We start from the raw sequence: 27407 nt of genomic DNA, 5'->3' as shown, positions 1-27407 counted from the left end.
GATTCATTATTACTGGAAGCTAGAAAAAAAAGTGTTAACTCGTATTGTATCAGTACCTATGAAATTAAGAAATTAAAAAGATCTCCGTGAAAGTTATCATGTATGTTACAGTTAAAATCCATTTTAGCTGTTACATACATATTTTTAAGGCGATTTGGCTTACAAGAGTTGACAAAAAAAAATCATTGGCACTGGTAGAGCAGAAAGTAGTTGATTATACCTTTCCAAGTGGTAAAAAGAGACTCTCTCGCAATATTATCACCTTCGGTGTTGGGAAGCGCTTCGAGATTATCTTGCGTGGGTGGAGCTTTTTGTACAGGTAGCTACATTTACCAAATACAATAAAAGAAACAGGATTACCAATGTGCACACATGCGAGAGCAGAAATAAATTCATCAGTCTGTTATGTTGCCAAAACATTAGTGACATGAAAATAAGGTATTTATTCTTACAACCGAAACAAATATTTCATTATAATAATATACCATCGAACCCATGCAACAAATAGAAAATTAACAAGGAGGTTTTATAAGTCAGTACAGGCTAGAAAAGAAATCAGGCAAAACAACATAAAGACCGGAATACCCTATGTTCATGTCGGATTAATGCCGAAAGTCACATAGGTTATAATCTTCGATAAACTTTTAAAAACATACAAGAAACATAAACTGTTTGAAGAATTTGAAAAAATAGACTCACAATACCCACCTTCAGGAAATAATTGAGGTGACAAGCATTTTTTTTAGTTCCAATCTGACAAAGTTCTTCGACTTTTAACAAAGTAAAGTGCTCTAGCTCTTTTGGATTTTTTTGTCCTCATCTCTTAACGGTACCTAAAATTCGTTTTTTTTTTTTTTTTTGTATAGCTTAGATTGATAAAGAATCCTTGTAACATTTAATAAAAGCTTTATTCAGCCGATCGTACAAAGACATTTTTGTACTAGCACAAAGTCTTGTCGACTTGCTTGACAACTTCACTGAAATAAAAACTGTCTGACAAACAGGGTCTGTTTTCAATCAGCTGACGTCTCGGCATATGTGCATCAGCGCCACCAACTCTGAGTTTAAAAAGCGCTAAATACTGCGCGCTATATTCGAGTATAGGTCGGGAAAATACGAGATTTTTCTCAGTAAAATCGACTACGTGACACAAACCTGGGCCACCCCCCCCCCCCCTTAATGGGTCACGTAATATGGGTACGTTCTCTAAGTGGCAATTCACATTATCAATCTTTCAAAAACTGCAATACCTCAACAAAATTTCATTTGATATTATAAATTTTCGAATACTTATGACAGAGAGATTATTCTTGCCAAGTCTGGTCGCACCTAGTATTATAGTCGAATATTAGGGCGCCACTGGAAGATGGACTCGGCCTTCCAGAACCGGATGTTGTAGGATTTTATTTTTATTAAATTAAATTAATTATTTACTCAGGATCGTTTGTAATATTTTGTGAGTGAGAAGAGGAATCGTAGAGTAGGCTGAAATAATGTTAATTCAAATTTTATTATTTTAAGCACCTTGCTTTATTTTATCAATCTTGTGACAATAATTATTTCTTATGGCAAACTAATATACTTACGACAAACTACTGTGTCCCCTGGACATTTTTTATGGCAAACTAATTTTCCTTATGGCAAACTAAAATTTCCTTATGACAAGCTAATATTTTCTTATGAAAAACTAATATTTTCTTATGACAAACTAATATTTTTCTCGTCCCCTGGACGGTTTTCCACACCCACACACCCACGTTAAATTATCTCAATTAATTTATTTATTTATTAATTTACCGTCCCCTGGACGGTAAACCTTAATATTGTCCCCTGGAAATTGACCTTAACCTAATAACTCGTCCCCTGGACGGTAAACCTTAATATTAATTTAAAAACCATCCCCTGGATGTATAATTATTTAAAATAAACTTAACATGTCCACCGGACCTAAATCACAGACACAGTTTTCCTTTACTTAAAATTTACTGACTCTACTTTACTTTATTTATTTCATGACATCATTTTCTTTTACTCAATTACTAAACTTGATTTTTCAATACAAAAATTTCACTAATAAAATTTCCAGTATAAAATTTTCACAATTATTTAATTCTTAATTTTTTTCACTGATTTATTCAATTCATTTTATATTTATTAATTAATTAATTTTGGTGTTAATTTAGTTATTAATTAATTAATTTTTCACTAAAAATTACCCATTAATATTTGTTTCCAAAATCTATATATTTAATTTACTCAATCTTTTCTGATAATTATTCTTAACTTAATTTACTGACAAAATAATCCGTTCTTAAATTTCACTCGACACAATTTTACCGTAAATTTTCTAGTGTCTTAAAATTCTGATTTTCGATTTTATTATTTTAATTAGAATTATTTTAACATTAATTTAGAATATATTTTATGATTAATTTTGCGACTAGAATTAAGTTTAAGATTGACTAGAACATTCGTCCGGTGAATCGGCGTCGCAAGGCCTTAATTTACGATCTTACACGCGAGAAAACTTTTGTCTCGAGCGGCCGACAGGCCTGAATACTTTTATTAATTTATTGAATTTAATTGAATTTATTTATGGAATAATTTACACGGAAAAATTTATTTTATTCCAGCCGAGAGGCCTCGAATAGAATAAATTTTGAGTTACGACAGAACGACGAGTACACGGCAAAGATTTTACGGAAAATACGAGAAGCGTGGTTAAACTAGCCGACGGGCCTTGAGATACCAATCTAATTTCACGAAACTAGCAGAAAGATATTTACTTTATTTATAATTAATTCGGCCCTCTAATAGTTAAATCAGAGGCCTTAATTCATTATAAATTTACCTCGAGAAAATTCCAATGATTTACGATGAGGAACGTATCTGGTCTCCGGTCGTTCAACTTCTCTAGTTTTTTTCGCTGCTCGAAATTCCCCGTGCTCTCTCTCGCTTGCAATGTAAGTTTTCCAATTTATAACCTTGATGATATTAAAATTGCGACCGTAGTTCTCGTCGTCTGGACAACTCTCTCGTTTTTCGTTCCGCAGTCCATTATATCGTTTCACTCCCGCTCACTACTCCGGAAACCTATTCCCATTTTCTTAGACTAAGGAAATGACGGACGGACGGGCCTTAGTGATCCATGCGACACCCGGTGACTAGTCGCAACACTACTCGTAACTTACGAGGTCGTTGGCCGGTCATTGGCGGGAACGAAATTCAAATTCAAATTAATTTATTAATTATATTCATAATATTTACCCTGTCACATACTCGAGTTCTCTTTACAATATTTTCAGTAATAGCTCTAAGATTTTATGAAGTAAAATTAATAATTTTACAAACTGTACTAATCGGAGTATGAATAAATAATTTTTGCGAAATTTATTTAAACATAACTTGAGTCATGAGTGACTTTTCTGTTGTTTTCAAATAGAAATTGTCACGTAGCGATTCAAACGTGAATCGCTGCGCGCGCTTTTCCATCTCGGCGTGAATTTGACAACACCTCCTAGCTCAAATCAAGCGCATTTATTTATTACAATTTATTATTATTCAAATATTTATATTATTTTGATAGATTATTGTAGTATGATTTAGTTATGGATTTATTGATATTATTGTTTATTATGTTTATATATATGTTTTGATAATTATTTTGAATTTATGTACTTAATCGATATTTTTATTTCAGTTAGTAGCACACGTGCGCGTATGTTGTAGATAAAAATATCGACCGAAGGGAGAGTAAGTCGATATAGTGGAGATAAAAATCGATATTTTTATCCAGCCACGTGGTGCACTAAATTAATTATTATTTTATCATTTGAAAGAGATAGTACCGATTATGTTTATGTTTATTGATAGGAAATATTATTTAATTTATTATTATGATATAACTCAGGTCGTGTGACAATTTTAAATATTTTATTTTAATTTATAATTTCGGGTCCGAGGTCATGAGAGGGGATAACACGTGAGTGATTACCCTCCCTCGGAAAAATCAAGAAAAGATATAGTCAGAGAGTACCGGGATTTTGTGAAGGTAGGACGTGTTGTTGTCCGTGATTATATCTGAGTAAATTGTTCTGGCCCAGTTGCCTTAATGAAATAATTACATAGTAAAGTTTGTTTAATTTGAATAATTGGTTTTTTATTATATTGAGTCAAAAGTATAGTTTGAATATCGTATGGTTGAATAGATCCAGAAGTAATTTTTGTCAACGCCGGTAAGTCAATTGTGTTATCATTTGTTGCATCGGCTATCGCTGGTCCTTCAGTAGAATTGATCGCGGTATTTATTTCATAGAAAATTGACACTGAGTTATATTGTTATAATAAGTTGAATTCGTTCGGCGTACGTTCCATGTGCGTAGACGCGTCGAGCGAATCCCTTGAAGGATTAGACAGGGATAGCAAGTGTGGCTCTTTGTCTTACACTAGTATTTCATATGTTATTTTAAAAGTATAGTTGAATATTTAATATTATTTCTCTGGGTAAAATTTATTTTCTAATTTAATGGTATGCAACCCAGTGTTGCCACATATATTGAGTACCCGTGTCTTTCTCTCCCCAGAGTAAATAATTTAAAATAAGAAAAGATTATTATTATTATTTAACACAATTTTATTATAAAGAATTAAGTATACTAATTATATTGGGTAAAAGATTGTAATTTGTAATATGGTTTCTCCAGTGGATAATTTAATAATATTATTTGAATTGAATTGATTATTATTGTAACCATTTGTTGAGTTTATTTAAATATATTTTGAATTGAATAATTTAGTAAAAGGAACCCAGTGATAGCCAATATTTATTTGTTTGTTTCCTGGATATATTTAGTAGTAATTATTCCTTATTATTATTTTTATTCATTATATATTTGTTTGGTTGTCATTCCGCTTGGTGCATACATTCTCGCTCAAGATTTTGTCCCGTGATCTCTCCCCTGATCGTTATTAGTTTTGTCCGTTTCGTAAAAATGGATTGGCGCCCTCGTGCACTAACCCAGCCTGAGGAGCTGGTCCAGGCACATCTTTAGTTTGTTTATAATTATTTATTATTTTTAGTAATAATTATTATTGTTATTTATAATTTTTTTAATACACTTGGGTGACCACATACGACTCCGGGTTTGTTTCACGTCTCCATCGTGAAAAGAAAAACGGTTTACGTTATAAAATTACTATCTACTCTACTACTATTTTTTATTTTATCTACTGAATTTTATAGAATAAATAAAAATAAATCTAAGATTTATAGTAATTTATTCTTAACGAATTGGAATATTCAACTTCTACTCTTACAAATATTTTTAACTCAGAACTAGAATATTATCAAAGAGATTTTTAAATACTGCTATTTCCAGAATGTTCGTTGTTAAATAATTATGGATTTTTACCATTCTTTACTCAATGTTTACTAATCTGCATTATAATTTTTACAAATCGTAAAATTTACTGTACTGATTGTAAGAATCAACAAAAAAATGAAATTTTCCATTATTAATAGTAATTTTTGGTTTGGATTGTAAACTTCTCTTCTTCGGAAAGTAATTTTTAATTGACGACTATAATTATAAGCTAATTTTGAGCTACGTTTTTTCCGTGTAACTTTATAACTTGGAGAATTCATCTTAATCATTTCTTATCGACTAATAACAAGTAAAATTCTAAGATTTATAACGCGAAACAAATTACAAGGAAGTAAAAGAAAGAAAGTTCTAAATATAGATAAGTCTGCGTTTGGCAAACTCATAATTCAATTATATACAGAATTACATCGATGTTCTCAAATAAAATGCAAAACATCCTAAACGTCTACAACGGAATGCTTGATTGACCCGTCGACGAGACTATTGGTACCAGGTGACGACTCCATATTATGGCACTGATTTTATTAACACAGATTTCAAGTTGCCATTAATTAACTGACTTTACAATGAATAGGCTGGCTAAACTTGACAATGAATAAACTGACTAGACTTTACAATGATCAAGCTGACTAGACTTTACAGTAAATAAATTGGCTAGACTTGATAAGTACAACGGATAGAATCGACATGTACTTGGAAAGCTAGTGAGTTTATAGTAAGAACCTCGCTCGGTGTCCTCAGCCTATTTTTACACCTCCCGATTGATTGCCAGTTATCTAAGTCTAGGTAGATGCTATGGGTGTGCTAATTGCCAATCGCTCGCCCTTATATACCCATACATTCTTCCTGTTCAGGAGGTCATCCACGTGACCTCACCTGAACTGCCACCTATGATGTCTGGCACAGTGACCCATGGACCTCTTTTAGAGTCTCGATAAAGCGGGAAAGTGAATATCCCCCATGAAAAAAATTTATAAAAAAAATGTAGGTTAAAAAATTAAAAAAAATATATTTTTCATATAAAAGAAATGTACTAAAAATACATGAATGTATATAAAATATGTATAAAAATATATTTTAAAAAGCCATTTTTTGGCCAATTGTCGTATATATTTTAGATATTTTAAATGTATTTTAATAATGATGAAAATATATCTTAGAATATATATGAAAAATACACATATAAAAATATTTAAAAAAATATATTTCAAATATTTAAAAAATACAATTATGAAAATATAAAAAATATACTTTCATTTTAACTAACAACCTAGGAAAATAATGTATAAAATTTATATAAAAAAATACATTTTTTATATATGTTTTTTATATTTCCATAATTTATTTTTTATGTACTCTAAGATATATTTTTACTATGCACTTATCCAAAAAATTAAAGGAACAAGAAAATTTTATAAATTTCTTAGTGATTTTTGGAAGGCTGTATTTTCATGAAAAATGATCGTATCAAAAAAATAAAAAAAGCAAATTGAAGCTTGAAATCTCTAGTTTGAAGATCTTCCAGCAAAATAATTTTTTAAGTCACGATTTCTGTAGAATCATAAGAAATAACTCGAGACAAAATTTTTCTAAATTTTTTGGTTTTGTTTTTTGGGTCTACGGAGCCGGAAAAATTGAAAAAAAAATAAAATTATGGCACGTTTAAAAAATTTATTCAGCTACAATTTGCTTTTTTGCTGCTTTGTAAGATAATTTGCTGCTGAGATATCAGCCTTCAAATGAAAAAGAATCTTTTTGTTTTTGATTATCGATATCTCAGCCGCTAATAGGCGCACTGTAATTCCAAGAGCAGCGTTAGAAACTTGAATGAATCCCTCACAAGACTCATTTTCGATTTAAAAAAAAAAAAAAAAAATTATTATCCTCGATATGTATTTGAAAAACCGAGAAAAAATGGACTTCTGATGGTTTTTTAATAAATCAACCAATGCTTAAGAATATTGATGGAAAGGATAATTTTGCCAGGCGATTTTACCGCTTAATGGACCCCTAAAAGCCCTGCAAATTTTCAAATCGATCCATTAAACCGTTTATCCAGACCGATTGCTCACAGTTTTAGAAAACAAATAAAGGAACAAGTTTTTTCCTTAGTTTCTGTAGCCATTACCAAAATGAAAAAATTAATTTTTTTTTTATTTTCTTTCATTTTTGCGTTAGTTATTGGGTAAATGTAAGGTAAAGCGAAAAAAAAAAATTTCCGAAAATCGAGATAAAACAAGAATTTTCTTACTTTTTTTTAACTTCCTGCTAAGAAAATCGACGATTTTCAAAAAACTCGGGAAGTTATTGGTTTCACCCCGATTTTCAAAAATCGGGTTTTCATCATATTTCGATGTTTGACGGTGCTAGGATGCTATTCTGACAATTTCGAAGCAATGTGTGTGTGTGTGTGTGTGTGTGTGTGTGTGTGTGTGTGTGTGTGTGTGTGTGTGTGTGTGTGTTTGTGTGTGTGTGTGTGTGTGTGTGTGTGTGTGTGTGTGTGTGTGTATGTGTGTGTGTGTGTGTGTGTGTGTGTGTGTGTGTGTGTGTGTGTGCGCGGGTGTAAACCTCTCATATCTTTTCAATGAACCGATTCAGATGGTTTTCGCGGCATTCGAAAGATTCCTTCTGAACTTAGATCTCTGAAAAACTTAAGATCATTTAGTCAAATAGACTCTGAGATATTTAAGAAATATGAAAAAAAAATTTTTTTTTTCGTTTTTTTTTGATATTTCAGAATCTATCGAATCTATCAATCCCAAAATCTAATCAGCTCTAGAACTCGATTGAAGCATTCGATTGCTGCCAAGAACGTTCCAATTAGATAATCCGTTCAAGAGATGTCGACGGAATAATACATGTAAATTTTATGTCAGCTTTTGTTATTGAATAACATCATAATTACTGAACAACATTACTCAAAACTAATATGTTCTTCTTTATGTAGATCATTGGAAGTGACTGCTTAAAAATCATCATGTTTGCTCGTATCACGATATGTTTACACGATACAGATGAAACGTATCACGTAAATACTTATTTTTGAGCTAATTATTGAACATAATTTTTAAAAAATAATGAAAACGCTTATTCATCAATTATTTGGGATTCTGAATTTTTAAACTTTAATATAAAACGTAACCCTTTTGAGCTTGAAAAGCTCATAAAAAAAGGGAAGCAGAGGTATTTTCGAGCTCGAAATGCTTTAAAATGTTTTTATACTAATGTTTTTGAGCTCTTAAAGCTCGGAAACAGCGGGAAGTTTTGGGGCTGGCCCGCAGGGCCAACCGATGCCCCGATTTTTTTAAAGTTTTACTCGGGTTTTTTTTTTCTTTTCTTTTTTTTTCGTTTTTCGAGAATTTTTTTTCGCTTTACCTTACATTTACTCAATAATTAACGTGAAAATGGAAAAAAATAAAAGACAAAAAGATCTTTTTTCATTTGAAGGCTGATATCTCAGCAGCAAATTATCATACAAAGAAACAAAAAAAGCAAATTGAAGCTAAATAAATTTCCTAAACGAGCCATGAATTGATTTTTCTGAAAAAACTTTTCCCTGCCCAGTAGACTCAAAAAACAAAACCAAAAAATTTAGAAAAATTTTGTCTCGAGCTATTTCTTATGATTTCGCAAAACCCGTGGCTCAAAAAATTATTTTTCTGGAGGACCTTCAAACTAGAGATTTCAAGCTTCAATTTGCTTTTTTTTATTTTTTCGATACGATTATTTCTTACGAAAATGCAGCCTTCCAAAATCCACTAAAAAATTTATAAAATTTTCTTGTTCCTTTAATTTTGTGGATGTGTTTTTAAGATATATACGAAAATCGGCCAAAAGTTAGCTATTTAAAATATATTTTTCATACATACTTTATAAAAATTTTTATATTTTTGATGTATTTTAAATATATTTTTTATATATGAAAAGTATGTTTTTTTTTTATATTTTAACATATATTTTTATTATAAGTTTTTTTTTTTATAGAGGATATGTGCTGATAAGGGTAGTAAATTAACTTAGGCTCCTTAAAATAACACTTCCGATTTGATCAGTTGAACCTCTAGCTATCCTGTTACACTACATTTGACAAATTTCGAATAAAATAAAAAAAATACCATAGTCCATCAGTTAAAGATGATCAATTTGCAAAAAAAAACCTCACTTGACTCTGATATGCGCAATTTTAAAGGATCACATTTATTTTTATAGTAAAATTACGCAAAATACGAATAACATCTGGGTAAAAATTGCGATTGTTTCGTATTGAGAATTCTTATCGAAATTGTTATTGAAAACTTATCATTGAATCCTTTTTTATCTGATTAAGAATTTTCCATTCGAATAAATCGTATTCAATTAGAGTTTAATATCTGATTTTACTATGGAGTCATTCAAATACACTGATAGAAAATTTATATTGATTCAAGAAATATTTTCTTGAGCCAAGAATGTATTTCTGAAGAAAGCCAATTATCGCTTCAAGAAATTCTTGGCTTGATCTAGATTTTCTTAGCTCCAAAGATTTTATATCTTCGATGGATAACTCTTGTGTCTTGACCCGAAACTATATTATCTTCAATCGATACTATCGAATTTTTGAAGCAATACCACTCGTCTTCAACTAAAAATGTTGTATTATTATTTTGAGAACTTTAAACTTTTATTTTAAGTAATAGTTCCTTGATGAAAGATGTTTTTAAAGTAATAAAAAAAAAAAAAAATTTTTTTTTTCAAATAAATTTCTGCTTTAACATATCTGAAGGGTGACACGCGTCAATACTCGCGGACAAAATAACCGTGACATAATAACTAACGACTAGATAACCAAATGACAGAATAACTGAACACCAAAATAACCTCCGATGAAATAACCGCCACAAAATAACTTCGAATTTTCCGCGTATTTTCTTATGTTGCCATCTATTGTTGTAGATATTGTAACATTGTGAGCGAGGTATACATTTTTTCGATGTATTTTCTGTTAGTATTGTTTGTCAGTGGTGTATAACTTAACTTATATCAAATATTAAAATTGTATTATTAAATTAATTTTTATTATAAAAGATCATAAAAAAAATCATTAAAATAATTAAATGAAGATGCCGCTAGGTTTCGTTTTATCTAACAAGAATAAAAAGCAATCTACACGTAATGGTTACTCATTCAATTTAAAAAGTAAAAATAAAAATGATATTATTGTACTATGTTTTATCGGTATTTCCTTGTAATGTATTTTTTTTTTGTTGTGTTTTAATTTTAATTAGGTGATGTTGGTCATGAACCAGTGCACAGCCATGCTGCTGACGCTGCTATAATGAAGGCTAATGTCGTAAAAGAAAAAATTCGAAAGCGTGCTAGACAAAGTGATGATGCACCAAGCGCTGTTGTTGCCAATGCCGTAGCTTCTGTATCGTCAATCATTGCTACTAAATTACCGAAAACTGTGTCGATGATCGAAATGTTCAGCGCGTTCGTAAAAATCATGCTGTGCCATTTGTTAAGCCTAAATCTAGTGAGGATTTTATTATACCTGACGATTTGAAAAATAATATGAAAGGTGATAATTTTCTTCTTTACGATAGTGGCCCTAACAAATCGTGTTTTTTAATATATGCAACTGATGATAATTTATCGGAATTGGCTAATTTCGAGCAATGGTGTGGTGATGGTACTTTTTCTTCGATACTCACTATATTCAATCAGCTATACACAATTCATGGCATTAAAAACGGGAAGATCTTACCATTACTATATTTTTTACTGCCTAGTAAATCTCAAAAAATGTATACCGTTATGTTGACGGTGTTAAAGCATTATAAGTCTGAATTAAATCCCAGAAGTATGATGGCGGACTTTGAGCCGCATTTATAATAGCTTTCACTTCGAAGAAATACTTCAATATTTTAAGCGCACGTAGGTGGGTGTGCTCTCACGCACTGGAAAGCGTCGGCTTCAGGCATTATTTAAAACATTATTATGAAATTGCTACGAAGCAGTTATAAATGATACCATTCGTACTAATAACGCTGATGAAGGTTGGCAACATTATTTCAATGGAATAATCTGCGTTAATCATGCAAGTTTTCAGAAATTTGTGAAGATTGTCATTAATGAACAAGGATTAACTGAACTCATTATAAATCAAATGAATACTGGTCTGAATGTTGCTGATAAAACTCGTCAACAGTATCGTGACATTAATGAGCGTATTGAAAATATAGCACGTAATTATAATTCGAACAATGTACTCCAATATTTAAAAAACATTGCATCTAATTGGAAATTATAAGTGAATATATTTAATGTATGTTTAATTTATAAAGTATATTGTGATAATATAGAATTGTTTAAAATTCAATTGTGTTTTATTATTATTCTGCATAGATAAAATACTCGAAAAAAGGGAACAATACGATTCTTGCGCTTGTACGGAACGATTATTCTGTCTCGGTTATTATGTTGTAGGTTATTTTATCTTTCGGTTATTTTGTTGTCAGTTATTTTGTCCACAAGCCAAATTTTACGGAACCGACAAACGTAAGTGCGAGGGATATTCTAAATCTTACTTTTAAATTGGAAGTCGGGTGTGAATGTGAGAGTCGTGCTGTAGCCATCGTTTGTGCTATTTTGTATCATTTACACGTTTCCATACTGCTTCAACTTGAATTCTTGAAATTTTAAACAAAAATGTTACCTTTTTTGCTTCTTAAATAAATTTTAATTAGATTAATATGCAAAATTTTCATTGAAATTTAATTTACAGGAAAACAAACGCGAAGAACGGAAAAAACTGGCTGATGAAGACGCACAAATTAAGATCAAGAAACTAGAAGAACAAGCGTATAATCTACAAAAACAAGTTGCTTCTCAAAAACAGGTTAAGTATTTCGAATATATACTTCATAGGGTTTTTTTTTTAATTCATTGAAAGCTTACGACGACAATACGTATTTCTTAAATTCCGATACTAAACTGATACAAGATGAAAAGTGGAACTATATTATGTTAAATAGGTTATAACTTTGAAATATCTAGCATTAGTGCATTACAGGATAATTAACGTAAATTTTTATTTTTTAAATTTTTTCGTAAACGATATCCCTCGAACAAATTAATCGATTAAGACGGTTCTCACGGCAATCAACGCGTTATGTCAAGTTCTAGAATTGAGTAAAATTTGGAATCAATTCATCAAATTTTTTCAGAGAAATTAAGAAAAACCGTTTTTTACCATTTCTTTCTCCGACAATCTTTCGAATGAATTAACCACTTGAGATGGTTCTAGCAGCAGTCGACACGTCTGTGTATGCTCTGAAACCGGCTAAATTTTGACATCGATTAATAGAGTCGTTTCAGAGATATTACACTAAAAAAAAAATAGCTGTAATAGCAATACCGTTAGGTTATAGTAACTATCAAAAGTTTGGAAAATCGTAGATTGTTAATGTAGCAACACTTCATTTGCATAAAGGTTAGATTGCCATTTTACCCATACAATGTTTTGTTAAATCAACTATTTATATAGATGGTTGCTACTGCAATACGTATTGTTATAATAAAAATACGTATTGATATATTTACAATGCGGATTGCTATATTAATAATTTGAATTGCTACAATAGCAATCTATAGGAATCGTTGACACAGCAATACTAAGTGTGGGGAATGTAACCAAAGAATATGATTGAATTGACAATACTTTCATTTAAAATTAGAGATAGTTAATGCAGCAATCTAATATTGCCAAGTTAACTATACATTTTGTTATGACAACTATCTACGATTAGCTATTCTACAGATGGTTACGATAGCCACATTTTTTTTCAGTGTAGAAAAAAAAACCGTATTTTACCGAAAAATTAAATTATCAATTTAAACTATTTTACATGTATTTAAAGGGTCAACCGGTTTCCATTTTTTGAAGCTAAACTCCTTTACGCACGTTTGGGATGGAAACCTAACACAGAAAAAGTGAAACGTTATAAAAATATGCACCGGAAATGAGCGAGAAAGAATGAGTAAGACATAAGGCACTGCCTGCTTCCTGTCCTCTCTCTTGCATTGTGTATGTATATATATATATTGTAACGGGTTTTTCACCACCGGGCATCTACCGGAGTGAAATCCGAGTACACTTACGATTTTGGCAACCTTGTTCAGAAATTTTAATGTTGGGCGCCAGGTGATTCAATAATCACCAATAAACAATTCTCAAATATAAACTGACTCAGGGTGGTGGATCGGGGAAAGGTCAGGCACTTAAGATTATGATAAATGACTGTTCAGAATTAACAAAGTAATTAATCGTATATTGAACAAAAGAAATAATTGATCGGTATCACAAATAAAATTATCAGTTACAAGACAAATATACTTTGTCGGTATCGGCTTGACTCGATAGAAACGAAAAAAAACAAATTGCTCGTAGAAATTTTAATTGATCAAAAAAAAAAAAACAAAATCAGTTCGTATTAGAAAGAAAACAGTTGCTTTACGAAATAAAATAAAAATCATTTATTTTATTGTCCGGTGACACACATACAGCATAACTATTAACAAAATATTTGACGAGTGACGTCAGAGTATTCTTACACGAAGAGGCGACAAGATTGCTGTTGCGAATGAGACACAGCTAATCCGTAATTCTCAGAATTGCTCGAATGAAATAAAATAAAATATAAAATAATATTTTATTTTGGTAACGGGTTAAATTTCACTATCATATACTTATTTTCCGTAATTAATGAATTGATTGATTATAATTTAATTACACAACGCATTTCACTTATTCAATAATAAATACACTCCGACACTTTATTTAGCTCGTGCCGATGCTTCGGCTTGATCACAAAAGGCGGTTTATTGTTCACTCGGACTTTATTTGTCACGATTACTTGTTCGTTGTTCAAACTCAGATTGTTCTTAACGGCATATATCAAATTGTTCCAAAAATCGGAATCGAAATTGTTCAAATTGTTCTTTTTGGTCGGGGTCAAATTGTTCAAAATACAAACGCGGCCGTTGAGTACAAAGTCTCTCCCGGATCTCCCGTTTGAATCCATCCGTTGGATCGATTGCTCGGTCGAAGTGAGAATCGTGATCATAGATGTCACCAAAAATTGCTCGACGGGTAACATTTCATTACATTCAAATAATGTAAACCACGAGTTGATGTCGAATTTTTTATCATGTTACAATATATATATATATATATATATATATATATATATATATGAATTAGGGTGTCCGTTATTTACCAAATTGATGTCTTTCAGCAACGCCCCCTCAATTTTTCGTTTATGTTCTAAGAAAAATTATTAGACCCATGTAAGCCTTTAATATTCATATTAAACCGTACCCCAAAGACAATACATTTCCTAACTTGTTCCTTTAATTGTTTAGCAAAACTTTGATCGATCAACCCCAAAAAGCCGTTCGATAGATCAATTCAAAAATTACAGGGTTATTGAAGGTACATTAAGCTAAGAAAGTCCCTGCCAACATTAGACTTTTCATTGATATTTACAGAGTAGCGGTTGATTTACTAAAAAACCAAAAAAAAAACATTTTTTTGTACTTACTTCTAATGGATGTTAAAAATAAAAAAAAAAAAAAATTTTTTTTTTTAAATGATGAAAGGATCTTTTAGGGAATTTATCCAAGTTTTTCAAGCCGCCCTCAAATTCACTGTACGATTATTGGTACCCTAAATACCAATGATCAAAGCCAAAAGGATCATTTTTTGTTTGAAGGCTGAAATCTCTGCGACAAATCGTCTTAAGAGGTTAAAAAAAAGCCAAATTGGAGCTGAATAAATTTGCTAAATGACTTATGCATTGGTTCAGTTGAAAAAATTTTTCCACGGTCCAAGGGCTCTTCGGAATTAAAAAAAATTTTTTTTAATTTTTTGTCTCGTGGTATTTTTCATGTTTGCGCTATAATCGGAGCTTTTAATAAATTTTGATAAAATTGCACCAAAACTAGAGATTTCAAGCTATCAGATGCTTTGTTTCAAATCTCAATATTGTTATTAACAAAGTTACAGCTTTCCAAAAATCACTAAAAAATTTATCAAATTTTTCTGTTCCTTTAATTTTTTGCGTTAGTGTTTATATATTACATTAAAAATATAAAAAAATGTATTACGTGATGAATAGCTTAGATTGATTAGACTATTGTATAAAATCCTTGATGTAAATATAATTTGTTTTAAAACTAGAAACTAATATTATTTTTATTTTCATATTCCTAAAAATGATCTCGAAGCCGACATCAGACATTTTTAACTTCCCGCCAAGAAAATTATAAATTTTCAAAAATTCGGGAAGTTTTTGGTTTCACGCCGATTTTCGAAAATCGAGTTCTCATCAGATGTCGACGTTTTGAGGTCCTAGGAAGCTATTCTGACTATTTTCAGAAGGATGTCTGAGTGTCTGTATGTATGTATGCGCGCGCGCGTGTGTGTGTGTGTGTGTGTGTGTGTGTGTGTGTGTGTGTGTGTGTGTGTATGTGGTTGGCCGTCAACTTTTCTGAAAATTTCAAATCGATCGATCAAATAGATTCGAAGATATGGAAGAGAAAAACAAAAAAAAAAATTTTTTTTCAGTTTTTTTCAAATTTTTCAGAAATGGCTCGATCGATCAATTCCAAAATCTATTCAGCACAATAATTCAATAAAACGCGTTGATTCCCGCCTCAACCATCTCAATCGGTTTATTCATTCGAGAGAAATCGATCGAGAAAGAAATGGTGAAAAACGGTTTTCTTCGATTATCTTCGAAGCGACTTATCCGATCAATTTTAAAATTTGATCAACGCTAGAACTCAATAATACGCGTCGATTGCCACCTTAACCATATCAATTGGTTAATTTGTTCGTAAAATGTCGTGGGAGAAAGAAATGCTAAAAACGGTGTTTCCGAAAACAATGGCATACAATAGTATTTTTGAGCTCGAAAATGTATTCACAACAATGTTCTCGAGCTCAAGGAGCTCGGAAACAGCGGGAAGTTTTAGGGCTGGCCCGCCGGGTCAACCGATAGACAGACTTTTTTTTCAGGAATCGACGTAATTCTATTCTATAAGTATAATAGAGATAAAAAAAATTTTTTTAACTTCCCGCTAAGAAAATTGCAAATTTTTTAATTAAAAATTCTGTAACTTATTTCTCAGTACTTTTGTTTAATTTTTCGTAATTTGGACGATTACTATTTTTGTCTAGTAAAAAAATAATAGGGGTGTGCGAATAGTATTCAAATCGAATAGTGACATTCGGATCGAAGTTCAAATTATTTGAATAGTTCGAATAATTATCCTTTGCTCTTAAACTAATCGATTTTAATGGGAAAGTTATTTTGTTCGAGTTACTCGACTTAATTGAAATTTTTTTTCATAACTCATTACTAAAATGATAAAAATTTGACCGAAAAACCATTGTTGTGAAAAAAAGTGGCATCTGGCCATACCCGGAAGCGAAATTAATTTATATCAATAAATAATAAGGGTTCATGTAGAACGGAGAAGGAGCTTAGCTTCTTTCAGATGTCTTATGACACACACGTCTTCTTTATTTTCTAAATCTCAACTATCTCGAATATCTCTGTTTCTTCCGACAATTTTATTTCATTCATTTTCAGGAAGAAGAAGCGCTATTGAACGAAATGGAAGTGACTGGGCAAGCATTTGAAGATATGCAGGAACAAAATTCCCGACTTATTCAACAGTTACGTGAAAAAGATGATGCGAATTTTAAATTGATGACTGAAAGAATTAAAAGTAATCAATTGCATAAATTAGCAAGAGAAGAAAAAGATGTCTTAAAAGAACAAGTATTAACTTTGACTACTCAAGTTGAAGCTGCAAATGTTGTTGTGCGCAAATTAGAAGAAAAAGAACGATTATTACAAAATTCATTAGCGACAGTTGAGAAAGAATTAGCTTTGCGACAACAAGCGATGGAAATGCACAAACGAAAAGCAATAGAAAGTGCACAATCGGCTGCAGATCTCAAACTTCATCTTGGTAATATATAGTTTTTTTTTTAATATTTATCAATTGTCTTAACTGTTTTCTTTTCAATAATACTTTTGAATAATATATTGGGTTGTGAAATAGTGCAGCTAGTTTCCTACGTAGAGATGATGAAGAACAAGTTACACCTTCAAAACTTACTTGACTAAATTTTCGTACAATTAATTTTACTAAATATCACTATTTATTATACCCCTAATATACCCCGTAACACAATATCTCAAGACCTCATATCGCTTTCTCAAAATGTCTTTATGTAAAGATACATTGCCAAATTAATGCATATTTTTAAGTAGTCGTAATTTCTGCTGTCAAATTTATAAGACAATTTTTAAAACAAAGGCATCTATTATAAAAAATTTAACTCTGTATCACAAATCGTTTATTTACTAATTTATAGAAAGTTTCATCCACAAATAAGACCCTCACCTTTAAATTTTACTAGATTGCATTACAATAGTTTAATGTTGAAATTAAAAAACAAATCACAAAAAGTTATAAAACGACAAAAATGATATTCGTTAACTTAAGTATCACATAATTCATTATAAGTTAAATGATTGTAATGATTGCATTAAGTTATAAGCATCATAAATACTAACCATACTAATTCTAACATTTGAAATATATGCATTAGCCAGGTTATAAAATCAATATATTTTGATCATGTCACTTTTAAGAGGTTATTGCAGTTGCAAGTCCGGAAAGACGTTTCATTTTACTAATTTTTTGTAGCTAGTGATTTTATTTAACAAAGACAAGAAATGAATATATAGATAGTGACAACTTCTAACTTTTTAATGCACTTATAGTTTATAAAAATATTCATCTGCACTGCTTATGCAGACGATTTCCTGAAGGGCCTCCAAAAAAAAGGGGTCCGGTGATGAATACGATATCTCCGGTTTGGATCATATAAAATTTAAAAACCAATACGTTTTTGTTAGTAGATAGATTAATCTAGAGATTTTTCGAAGGAAGAGTCGAAATTTTGATTTTTGACGAAAGGGCGGTTTCGTCAAAAAATGTTTCGGATAGTGGTCGGGTAAAATTGTTCAGAAAACAAATAAGTATCGGAAACCTTATTTTTTCCATCAATCCTTGAGGAATATGTCTGAGAAGGTTCTGTTAAATTTTTAGACCGATCAGTTGAGCAGTTTCTAATAAGTCGACTTGGTGTTGTCTACCAGCCATTCTTCTCTCACGCATATTCCCATGCACTCTCGAGTTGGAGATCATGACGCGCTCTGAATCTTTCTTCTCGACATAGACATGGGCATTGAGCCCAATTGATAGTCCCATTGCATTCATATAGTACAAAAGTAACGTTGTAACTTCATTTGATATCCTGGCTGCCATTGAAGCTGCTATTCCAACAATTTTGGAGCCACACGGGATGATTTTTAGAGTTATTTTCCACATAAACTGATTATAGCTTTCATTGTTGTTTTGTGTAAAACCACCAACACATTTTTCCAACCGATGAAAAATAATTGTACATGATTATACATGGAATTATATATAATTATAAATAGGTTAATACATGATTCGATCCGATCAGAACTGACCGATATGAATCCACGTATAGTTAGATGTGGGTCTGTATATGAGTAGATCTCATAAGCTTGATCAATACGAAACCTACAGTAGTCACAAAAATTGAAGGATATTGAAAAAATTCTTCATTTTTAAGTGATTATCAACATGCTGTAACTCAGAGGGAAATGATCACACAGTAAAAATAAAATAAGCACATTGTACCTTCAAGTTTAGTTTTCAGATCTGGGCTTGAAAAATTTTCGTCGTGCACGGTTTCAAAGTGGCCCTAAGAAAACCACCGTAAAAATAATTTCCAAATTTTTGCTCGTCTTACAAACGGTCTATGGGCTTCGAGAAATTTTTTTTTTGATAATCTGACCTTGAAATATTTGCAGGTAATTTATGCCATTCAATTTACCGCCCTTGATTTTCAAATCATAGGTGATATTCGTTTTAAACTGTGGATGTGAGTCTTATTGTTAAAAAACGTTAAAAATTTTTACTTTATGCACCCTCGCATACTCCCATAACAGTCGACATTCGAAAGAAAATTCATTCGATATAAAATCTTGTATTTTAGCTCATATTCATTATAAATTTCAAGTCTGTAGTCCTTTTTGTAAAAAAAAAAAAAAACTATAAGTTTTCGTTTCTTATGACCCCACGAACCCCGAGAAAAGTATATTTTCTGCAAATAATTTACGTCATTGATTTTTTTTTTTCGTGGGTGATATTTATTTGCGATCTAGAGTCTGTAGGTCTTTCGGCAAAAAAACGTAATAATTTTCCACTCGTCAGGCGAGTATTTTAATTAGGTAAAAAATATATTTTGAATCGGATATTTAAATAATCCTATCTTAGTGAATGCTTCTGTCATGCAAGAAATATATATACTACATTTAAAGTGGATACGAACTATAGTTTTAAATATCTCATGATGAGTGATTAAGGGCTAACCGTTACCATAACAGCAGTTGCCAAAGTTATCTTCGCCAAACGTACATAGCAATCGTCGCTATAGCACCTGTTGTCATCGCCGTCGTTGGCATAGCAACCGTTTTAAGTAGATAAAATAACTACAATCTGATAGTAAGCTCTCAAGTGGCAATGTGGCAATGGTTTCGCTTCGTGTTCAAAAAGTTGTGGTTTCAAATCTCGGCATCAACGGGTTATTTTTCATTGGAATTTTTCAGTTTCTTCAGCAGTTTCTATTCGCTATTATCTCATTCGTATTTGTGAATTACATAAAATAATTTAATGTTTGAAATACAGTAGTCAATTGAAGTTAATGGATGTCAAGAGATAACTTATGTCGAGCTCGAAGAGTTTGAGAAAACCAATTCAGCGAATAATATTCCCGAGCTCAAGGAGCTCGGATACATTACTTATTTTTAAGGCTTGTCCACAGGATTAACCATTTTACTAATCCCCGTTTGGTGCTCTTTACCCGGATTATAGGAATGAATATTATGTATGTAAGAAATGGATGCGTATGTGAATATTTATATAGTCAGGGTGAATAACGTTAAACGAAGTTTAGTTCAATTCCATTTCAGCCTAACTTTTCTGAAAGTGTCCACAAGTATAATAGCAAGGGTGTAACGGGGTTTAATTTTAAAATAGTTTTACTACTGCATAAACTCATTATCACCTTCTTCATCCTAGGCTGGAATGTTTAGGATCGTTAAGGAAGATATCTTCAATCTGGATTTATCTCTGCCTTCTCTTTATAATCTAGTAATCTGAAGCATTCATAAATTTCTCAACTTCAATTCTTATAAATTCCTCTATCTTGAATCGTTTCATGGTCAAGCTTCGATACCTGACCCGCTAATTTGTTTTAAAAATACTAAAATATGGTCAATTTAAGTTACACTTCACAGAATACACATTCTTGTATATAATCGGTCTCTTGTTAATGATAATTTCCAGAAAAGTATCATTCTCAGATGAAAGAAGCTCAACAAGTGGTTGCTGAAAAAACTAGTTCACTAGAAGCGGAAGCTTATAAAACAAAAAGATTGCAAGTGGGTATTTTTCGTTATTTAAAATTTAACAAAAAATATTCATTAATTTAACGAATTCATTATTATTCTAGGAAGAAATTGCGCAATTAAAACGTAAAGTTGAAAGAATGAAGAAAATAGAATTGGCTGAAACATTGGATGAAGTTATGGCTGAAGAATTGCGAGAGTATAAGGAAACACTTACTTGCCCATCATGCAAAGTTAAACGCAAAGATGCAGTACTAACAAAATGTTTTCACGTTTTCTGTTGGGATTGTCTACGGACTCGTTACGAAACTCGGCAAAGGAAATGCCCTAAATGTAACTGCGCATTCGGCGCAAATGATTATCATCGATTATATTTATCTACGTAAAAAGAGTATCATTGTTATGATTTAATTGCTTACATAGCCTTTTTTGACCAACTACTTTCGTATAATAATGTAACATGGTGTTAAAATTCTAATAATCTTCAAGTAATTTCAATCATCTTATAAGAAATCCAATTCAATAAATTGATTTTTAGACAAAGTTTTTAGAGAACTTTTTTAAATTATATGATTAAGCTTATTTAAATATATGACTAGAGGTTCAATGAAAAAATCTGGATTGCAATCGACCTTGTTAGTTAGACTCGTTATTAAAAAAAAAAAAACGAATTAAAATGATTTGAAAAAAAAAATTTTGCATAATTTTTAATGTTTTTGAATACTTTTAAATAGCCCTTCTTAAGGGCATTTAACATTGCAAATCGTTTCGAATCGTTTCTCTAATCAGGGGGCTTAAACTTTCTGGTTTTTGAAACAAAAGTTATATTTAATATTAGAAGTAATCGTTAAAAAGCAGAATCGACTTTTTTTCCAACCAATTATTTTTATTGCATACCTCAAGCGCTGAAGTGCTGAGGGTGCTTCCTGATCGATCTATTATTTTTGACTCATTTACTCCCATTGAATTATCTCGGCACTCTTTTGATTATACAAATCGGGTGAAACGGTATACTCATACAAAGACAATTTATTAAAGAATAATTTTGTTCTAATATTGAGTCGATTAATTATTCCATTGATTAAATATAAATTATTTTAATCCCAGAGACACAACTTGTCAATGATTAGGTACGAAACTAACAAGGAAACATTCCCAGGTGTCCCCCTCCGATTGGAATACAACTGAAATATGCTATTCTCCGTCAAAATCTAAGAGGCACGTATTTTTTTTTATTGGCGGACAAAGATATATAGGGGGTGAAAGCACCCATCCAAGTTTAGGCTCCGAACGGGTGTTTTGCAAGTTTTACATAGTTGCAGTTTGAATAATCAAATGGGATCAATGGCATCATTTTCGGGGTGAAAAATGATTAAACGTGCTATTGGTGTTATTATGAAAGAAGAGATGGAATAAAAATTACAAGGGTTGAAATTCACAAAACTTTTATTAAAAAGAAAAAAAATTTTCAATAGACTTTAACGAAATTAACAATATATGTCTCCCTGATTTTGATGCTTTTAGGTGTGTATTCTGTAGTATAAAAATCCTCGTTTTAACTATTGGTCTAAATTTACCACCTGGTAAAACCAAAAATCGTAGGGATAAAAGCTTTCCATCAGTGGATACAGTTGGTTGAACTGTATAACTATGTGTCGTAGAAGTAACAAATTGTACTAGACATTGTACGTGCTTTGCTCCTTTAACGGCTAAGTTTGCCCGGAATGCATTTCTAACTGAAAACCACTTTGATCTGAATTGTATACATTTGGTAATTTATAAATTTTAATTTCTTGTTTCACATTAGAGAGAAATTTTTCAGCCTGCTCTTTTAACAGTTTTCCATCTTCAATTGTTTTGGACATGATAAACTTATTTACTTTCCTCGATACAATGTGGTGTGCTCGTTTAAATGATAAGATCCACTTTGGTGATGCTTTGAAACAGAAATCTTCGGCACCGATTTCTTTTTGAGCTTGTAAGCCCCATCTCTTTGAATCGCAGTCATTTACTATTAAACCTGCATCTACAGCTGCTTTTTAAGTTTCTAGTGTATATTCACAAATCTTGCTAATTTTTCTCTTTAAGTCCCTTCTTGATTCAAAGTATGAGCCTCCGTCGTGACGGACGCACAGATTGTCCCCCGAAAATATAAACTCATTGATAACTATGTCACACTTCTACAATCATCAAATTAAATTTTGTTGTAAACACGTTGATTTTACCGAAATGTCCATATGATTTAAATAAACATAAACAAACTAAATGTATAGTACATCGTGTAATAAGTATATAATATATATATATATATATATATATATATATATATATATTGCCAGGGGGTATCTAATTTTTAATAATAAAAAAAGATATTTAACCGCGTTTCCCCTATCTGCTGCTGGAAGTAACTTGCCGACCAGGACCAAGCAGCATGTTCTGGTGCTTATATGCTGAAAAAGGCGCCACTTAGTTTTTTGCAAACAGATAAAAACTAAGAAAATCTTATAATTAGCTAGTAATAGAGATAATGTTCAACCAGGAGTTCGTAGGTGTGGGTTTTCCGCGGTGACTTATTATTATAAACAATATACAGGCGAAAAATATAGAAATATATTGAAAGAAATTAATTATAGATTACAATAAGGATGATAGATCATAACTCATACTTTACAGAAAGAAAAGAAATAAAGACAATAGTTTTAAAGAAATAAAGTGACAATAATTACTCTCGCGAAGCCAACAGTATACGCATAAATAATTTAAAAACTTACAGTACGCAGTATCAATACGCTCGAATCAACTTATATTACGGCAATCTGCCGACAGCCCGCGTATACTCTGACGACGGAGGTGACTCTTTGGAGACGATCAGGATCGGCTGCTTCGGCTCCTCCTGGATATTATGCACCCTTATGCGTTTGCTTCGCCGCAGATGCGACAAGATCCAACCAAGTTGGATTCACTAAGTTTTTGATATACGTAGTAACGTATACCGGTATTGACAGTGATAGCACTCAGCGACTCGAGTCTATCTCTCAACAATAAGAATTTTAATTGTGTTAAAATTACTATCACCAGTACGTGACTTGCGTCTGATGATCAGTATAGATTTACTTATTAAATATGAAAACTACTAGAGTAACAACAGCGCACGTATAGCTTGTGCCTGGGGTTCACTCTTATTATTTCAATATTGAGTAATAATAGCGCACGCAACAATAGTGCCTATTATTCACTCGTATTAATTAATGTTGAATAATATTAGCGAACGCAACAATAGTGCCTAACATTCACTCTTAAATTTATAAAATTTAAATGTTTAAAATAAAAACTCGGTGGAGCAAAACACAACACGTGCTTGCCCTTTGGTGGTCTGCATTTGATTGTCGCCTGTAGCGTCTTACACCGCACTGCCCCTCTTATTTTCCGATTGATCCAAAAATCTCCGATGGTGGTCGAAAATCATGCGTTCGGGATAATTGCAAGTGCGTAGATTTTTAAGTTAACGTGGCAAAATTAAAGAAGGTATCGCGCGTATTATCGAACGACGGTAAATAATAATAATTATTATTGTTATTTTATTTACTCCGTAACAATATATATATATATATATATATATATATATATATATATATATATATATATATATATATATATATGTATATATATTAGACTAGGCCAAAAAAATCGACTATTTATTTTTTTTTCCATGCTGTGAAAATATTATTCCTGATGACCAAAAAAAATTATTGTGCAAATTTTAACCCTTAATATTGATATTAAGAGGTGTATCGTTACGACTATTCGTTTTTTGAGAGAAATTTCATTGTTTACTGAAAACTCGTAAATCATCTATCTGAAAAATTCAAGCAATGTATATTCTTGAAGGAAACAATTCCCTACAAAAACTCTATCTTAGTAAATTGACGTAAAACAAACCATTTCATTGGAACCGTGCCTTTAACATTGATTTGTTTTTTAAATTCTTTGTTTCTATTTTGGATTTTTGTAACTACTAGAAATATTAGAAATTTTTCTAGTCAAGATATATATTTTTAAAGGAAATTTAATGCTCTACAAAAAAGGTCTCTTAACATTTTTTGCTAAATTCACTCCTTCGAAAGTTATTCAGGTTATTTAAGTCGTTTTGACTCATTTTCAACCTTGAATAACTTTCGGAGAAGTGAATTTAGCAGAAAATGTTAAGAGACCTTTTTTGTAGAGCATTAAATTTCCTTTGAAAATATGTATCTTGACTAGAAAAAATTTTAATATTTCTAGTAGTTACAAAAATCCAAAATAGAAACAAAGAATTTAAAAAACAAATCAATATTGAATGCACGGTTCCAAGAAAATGGCTCGTTTTACGTCAATTTACTAAGATAGATTTTTTGTAGGGAATTCAATTTCCTTCAAGAATATACATTGCTCAAATTTTTCAGATAGATGGTTTACGAGTTTTGGGTAAAAAATGAAATTTCTGTCAAAAAACGAATAGTCGTAACGATACACCTCTTAATATCAATATTAAGGGCTCAAACTTGCACAGTAACTTTTTTTTGGTCATCAGAAATAATATTTTCAAAGGATCAAAAGAAAAAAAAATTGTCGATTTTTTGGCCCAGTCTAATATATATATGTAGCGATTACGTCACTACTTATGTTGTTGATACTCATAATTTCGGATAAGTCCGTCAATCATCGATCGTCATCGATCACTGAATATTTTCTCCCACGCGGATACGATATGCGGTGGCAACAGTACACATAAGTACACAGTACAGTACACGTGTACATTAGAGAGATACACGGCAACTAGCAAACACATATCCAATGCGACCAGCATTATTTTGTATTATATAATTCATTAAATAAAACTAATTATTTATTATTTTGTTAACACTAATAATTGGAGTCAGATAAATTAATTATCGTAGTGATTAAGATCCTATAAACCTTATCCCAGCCACTACATTAGTGGCTGCCCGACGTGATTCACAAGAGGGCGCCATTCGTGCACACATTCCACGTGGCAAATAGCACGTTAAGTGTAAAACATCGCGTCTCCGCTGATTGCTGATTGCGACATATTCATTCCGCGAGTTCTTTACAACAGTGAAGTGCGTGAATTAAGAGTTGTACAAGCCTTTTATCACGGCTGATGCATTGCGGGTCATTTTGGACATATGCCGCACTGGTTTATAATTTGAGGGACACCATCGGGGTTCAAATTAAATTGTGATAAAAGTGATCAATGAATTCCTCTGTAGAATACGGTGAACAAAATTATCGTATGCGTTAATTTTCGCCTAGTGATAGTTTTTGTGCGACTCGAAGCGTCTCGAACATTCCTAAACGACGAGTCAGCTTCTACGGACACTAATCCGCTTACAGCGGTATTATTATTATTAAGTTTTGTGTTAGTTTTATTGTGTTATTGTTTCGCATACATTTACGAAGTCGAATCCAGACGATAAGAAAGACGAAGTCTTTGTGGATGCCAAGCCAGTGATTTTCAACTTTCTCGAGGCACCTCACTTCAATTTGAAATGAGTAAGTTTATGGTTCGCGCAGCTCGAAGCTCAGTTTGCGATCCACGGCGTAGCAACTGAGGAAGAGAAATTCAACTACGCGGTTTCTCTCATCGACACAGAGTATACATGTGAGGTTGAAACCCTCATCATTAACTCACCAACGACGACGCCATACGCCGAGTTGCAAGCCACGCTTATCGCGTGTTTCTCAAAGTCAGAAGAAGCTAAACTGCGTCAGCTTCTAGATCGCGAAGCGATCGGTGACTGATTACCCGTCATGGTAATCACAGTTCCTCCGCCATCTTAAATCACTCGCGCTGACCATCGATGACGCTGTTCTGAAGGCAAGATGGCTGGCAAACTTCCCTAAGAAGACACAAGAGCTTCTAGCCATTTCTCCAACCACAGCTACCACCGATGAGTTAGCCAAAACAGCTGACAAGTTACATGAGATGTTTCCTGTGACTCACACTGCTGCCGTAGCTTCATCATCATCTTCGCAGGAGACGATGGCGCTGCAGAGACAAGTCAGCGAATCATCTCGACAAGTAGCAGCCCTCACGACAGCTTTCAACCAGAACCGCGGTAGATTTCCCGCTCGAAAACAAAACAATCGCTCCGAAGCAAATCGAAGCCACGCAAGCTTGATAAAACAGGCATCTGCTATTACCACACCAATATTGGTAAAACCGCGTACAAATGGACGCCAGGCTGCAAGTTTTTGGGAAACGTGAACGAGAGTCACTAGCGGCGGAAAGCGACTCTCTCGCATCTTCAAACCGCCTTTTCGCCATCGATCTAACCACGAACACTCAACATCTCGTAGATTTTGGTTTTGATCTCTCTGTTTATCCATACGGGTGGATGAAATGCAAGCCTACACCAGTAGAATACCAACTTCATGCAGCAAACGGCTCGCTGATTTA

General features: G+C 32.0%; 2 protein-coding genes across 3 annotated transcripts in view; one reads left to right on the top strand and one right to left on the bottom strand.

Moving 5' to 3' along the window:
- LOC103577109 (E3 ubiquitin-protein ligase Bre1) overlaps nt 1–21491 on the top strand; it is a 103535-nt gene extending 82044 nt beyond the window's left edge. Inside the window, exons 13-16 of the mRNA XM_053738593.1 lie at nt 12148–12261; nt 17021–17405; nt 20886–20980; nt 21052–21491. Coding sequence (XP_053594568.1) covers nt 12148–12261; nt 17021–17405; nt 20886–20980; nt 21052–21333 — 876 coding nt within the window. The 3' untranslated portion in view covers nt 21334–21491. The remainder of the gene's footprint in view (nt 1–12147; nt 12262–17020; nt 17406–20885; nt 20981–21051) is intronic.
- Nucleotides 1–23961, bottom strand: part of LOC103579909 (E3 SUMO-protein ligase ZBED1) — a 147470-nt gene extending 123509 nt beyond the window's left edge. For both annotated transcript variants that reach the window (XM_053738595.1, XM_053738596.1), the window contains exon 1: nt 23719–23961. The gene's annotated coding sequence lies outside the window, so the exon portion shown is untranslated. The remainder of the gene's footprint in view (nt 1–23718) is intronic.
- Nucleotides 23962–27407: the final 3446 nt, after the last annotated feature.

Source organism: Microplitis demolitor, chromosome 4, assembly GCF_026212275.2.
Source record: "Microplitis demolitor isolate Queensland-Clemson2020A chromosome 4, iyMicDemo2.1a, whole genome shotgun sequence".
Taxonomy (NCBI): Eukaryota; Metazoa; Arthropoda; class Insecta; order Hymenoptera; family Braconidae; genus Microplitis; species Microplitis demolitor.
This window is presented reverse-complemented; position numbering and strand designations above follow the sequence as displayed.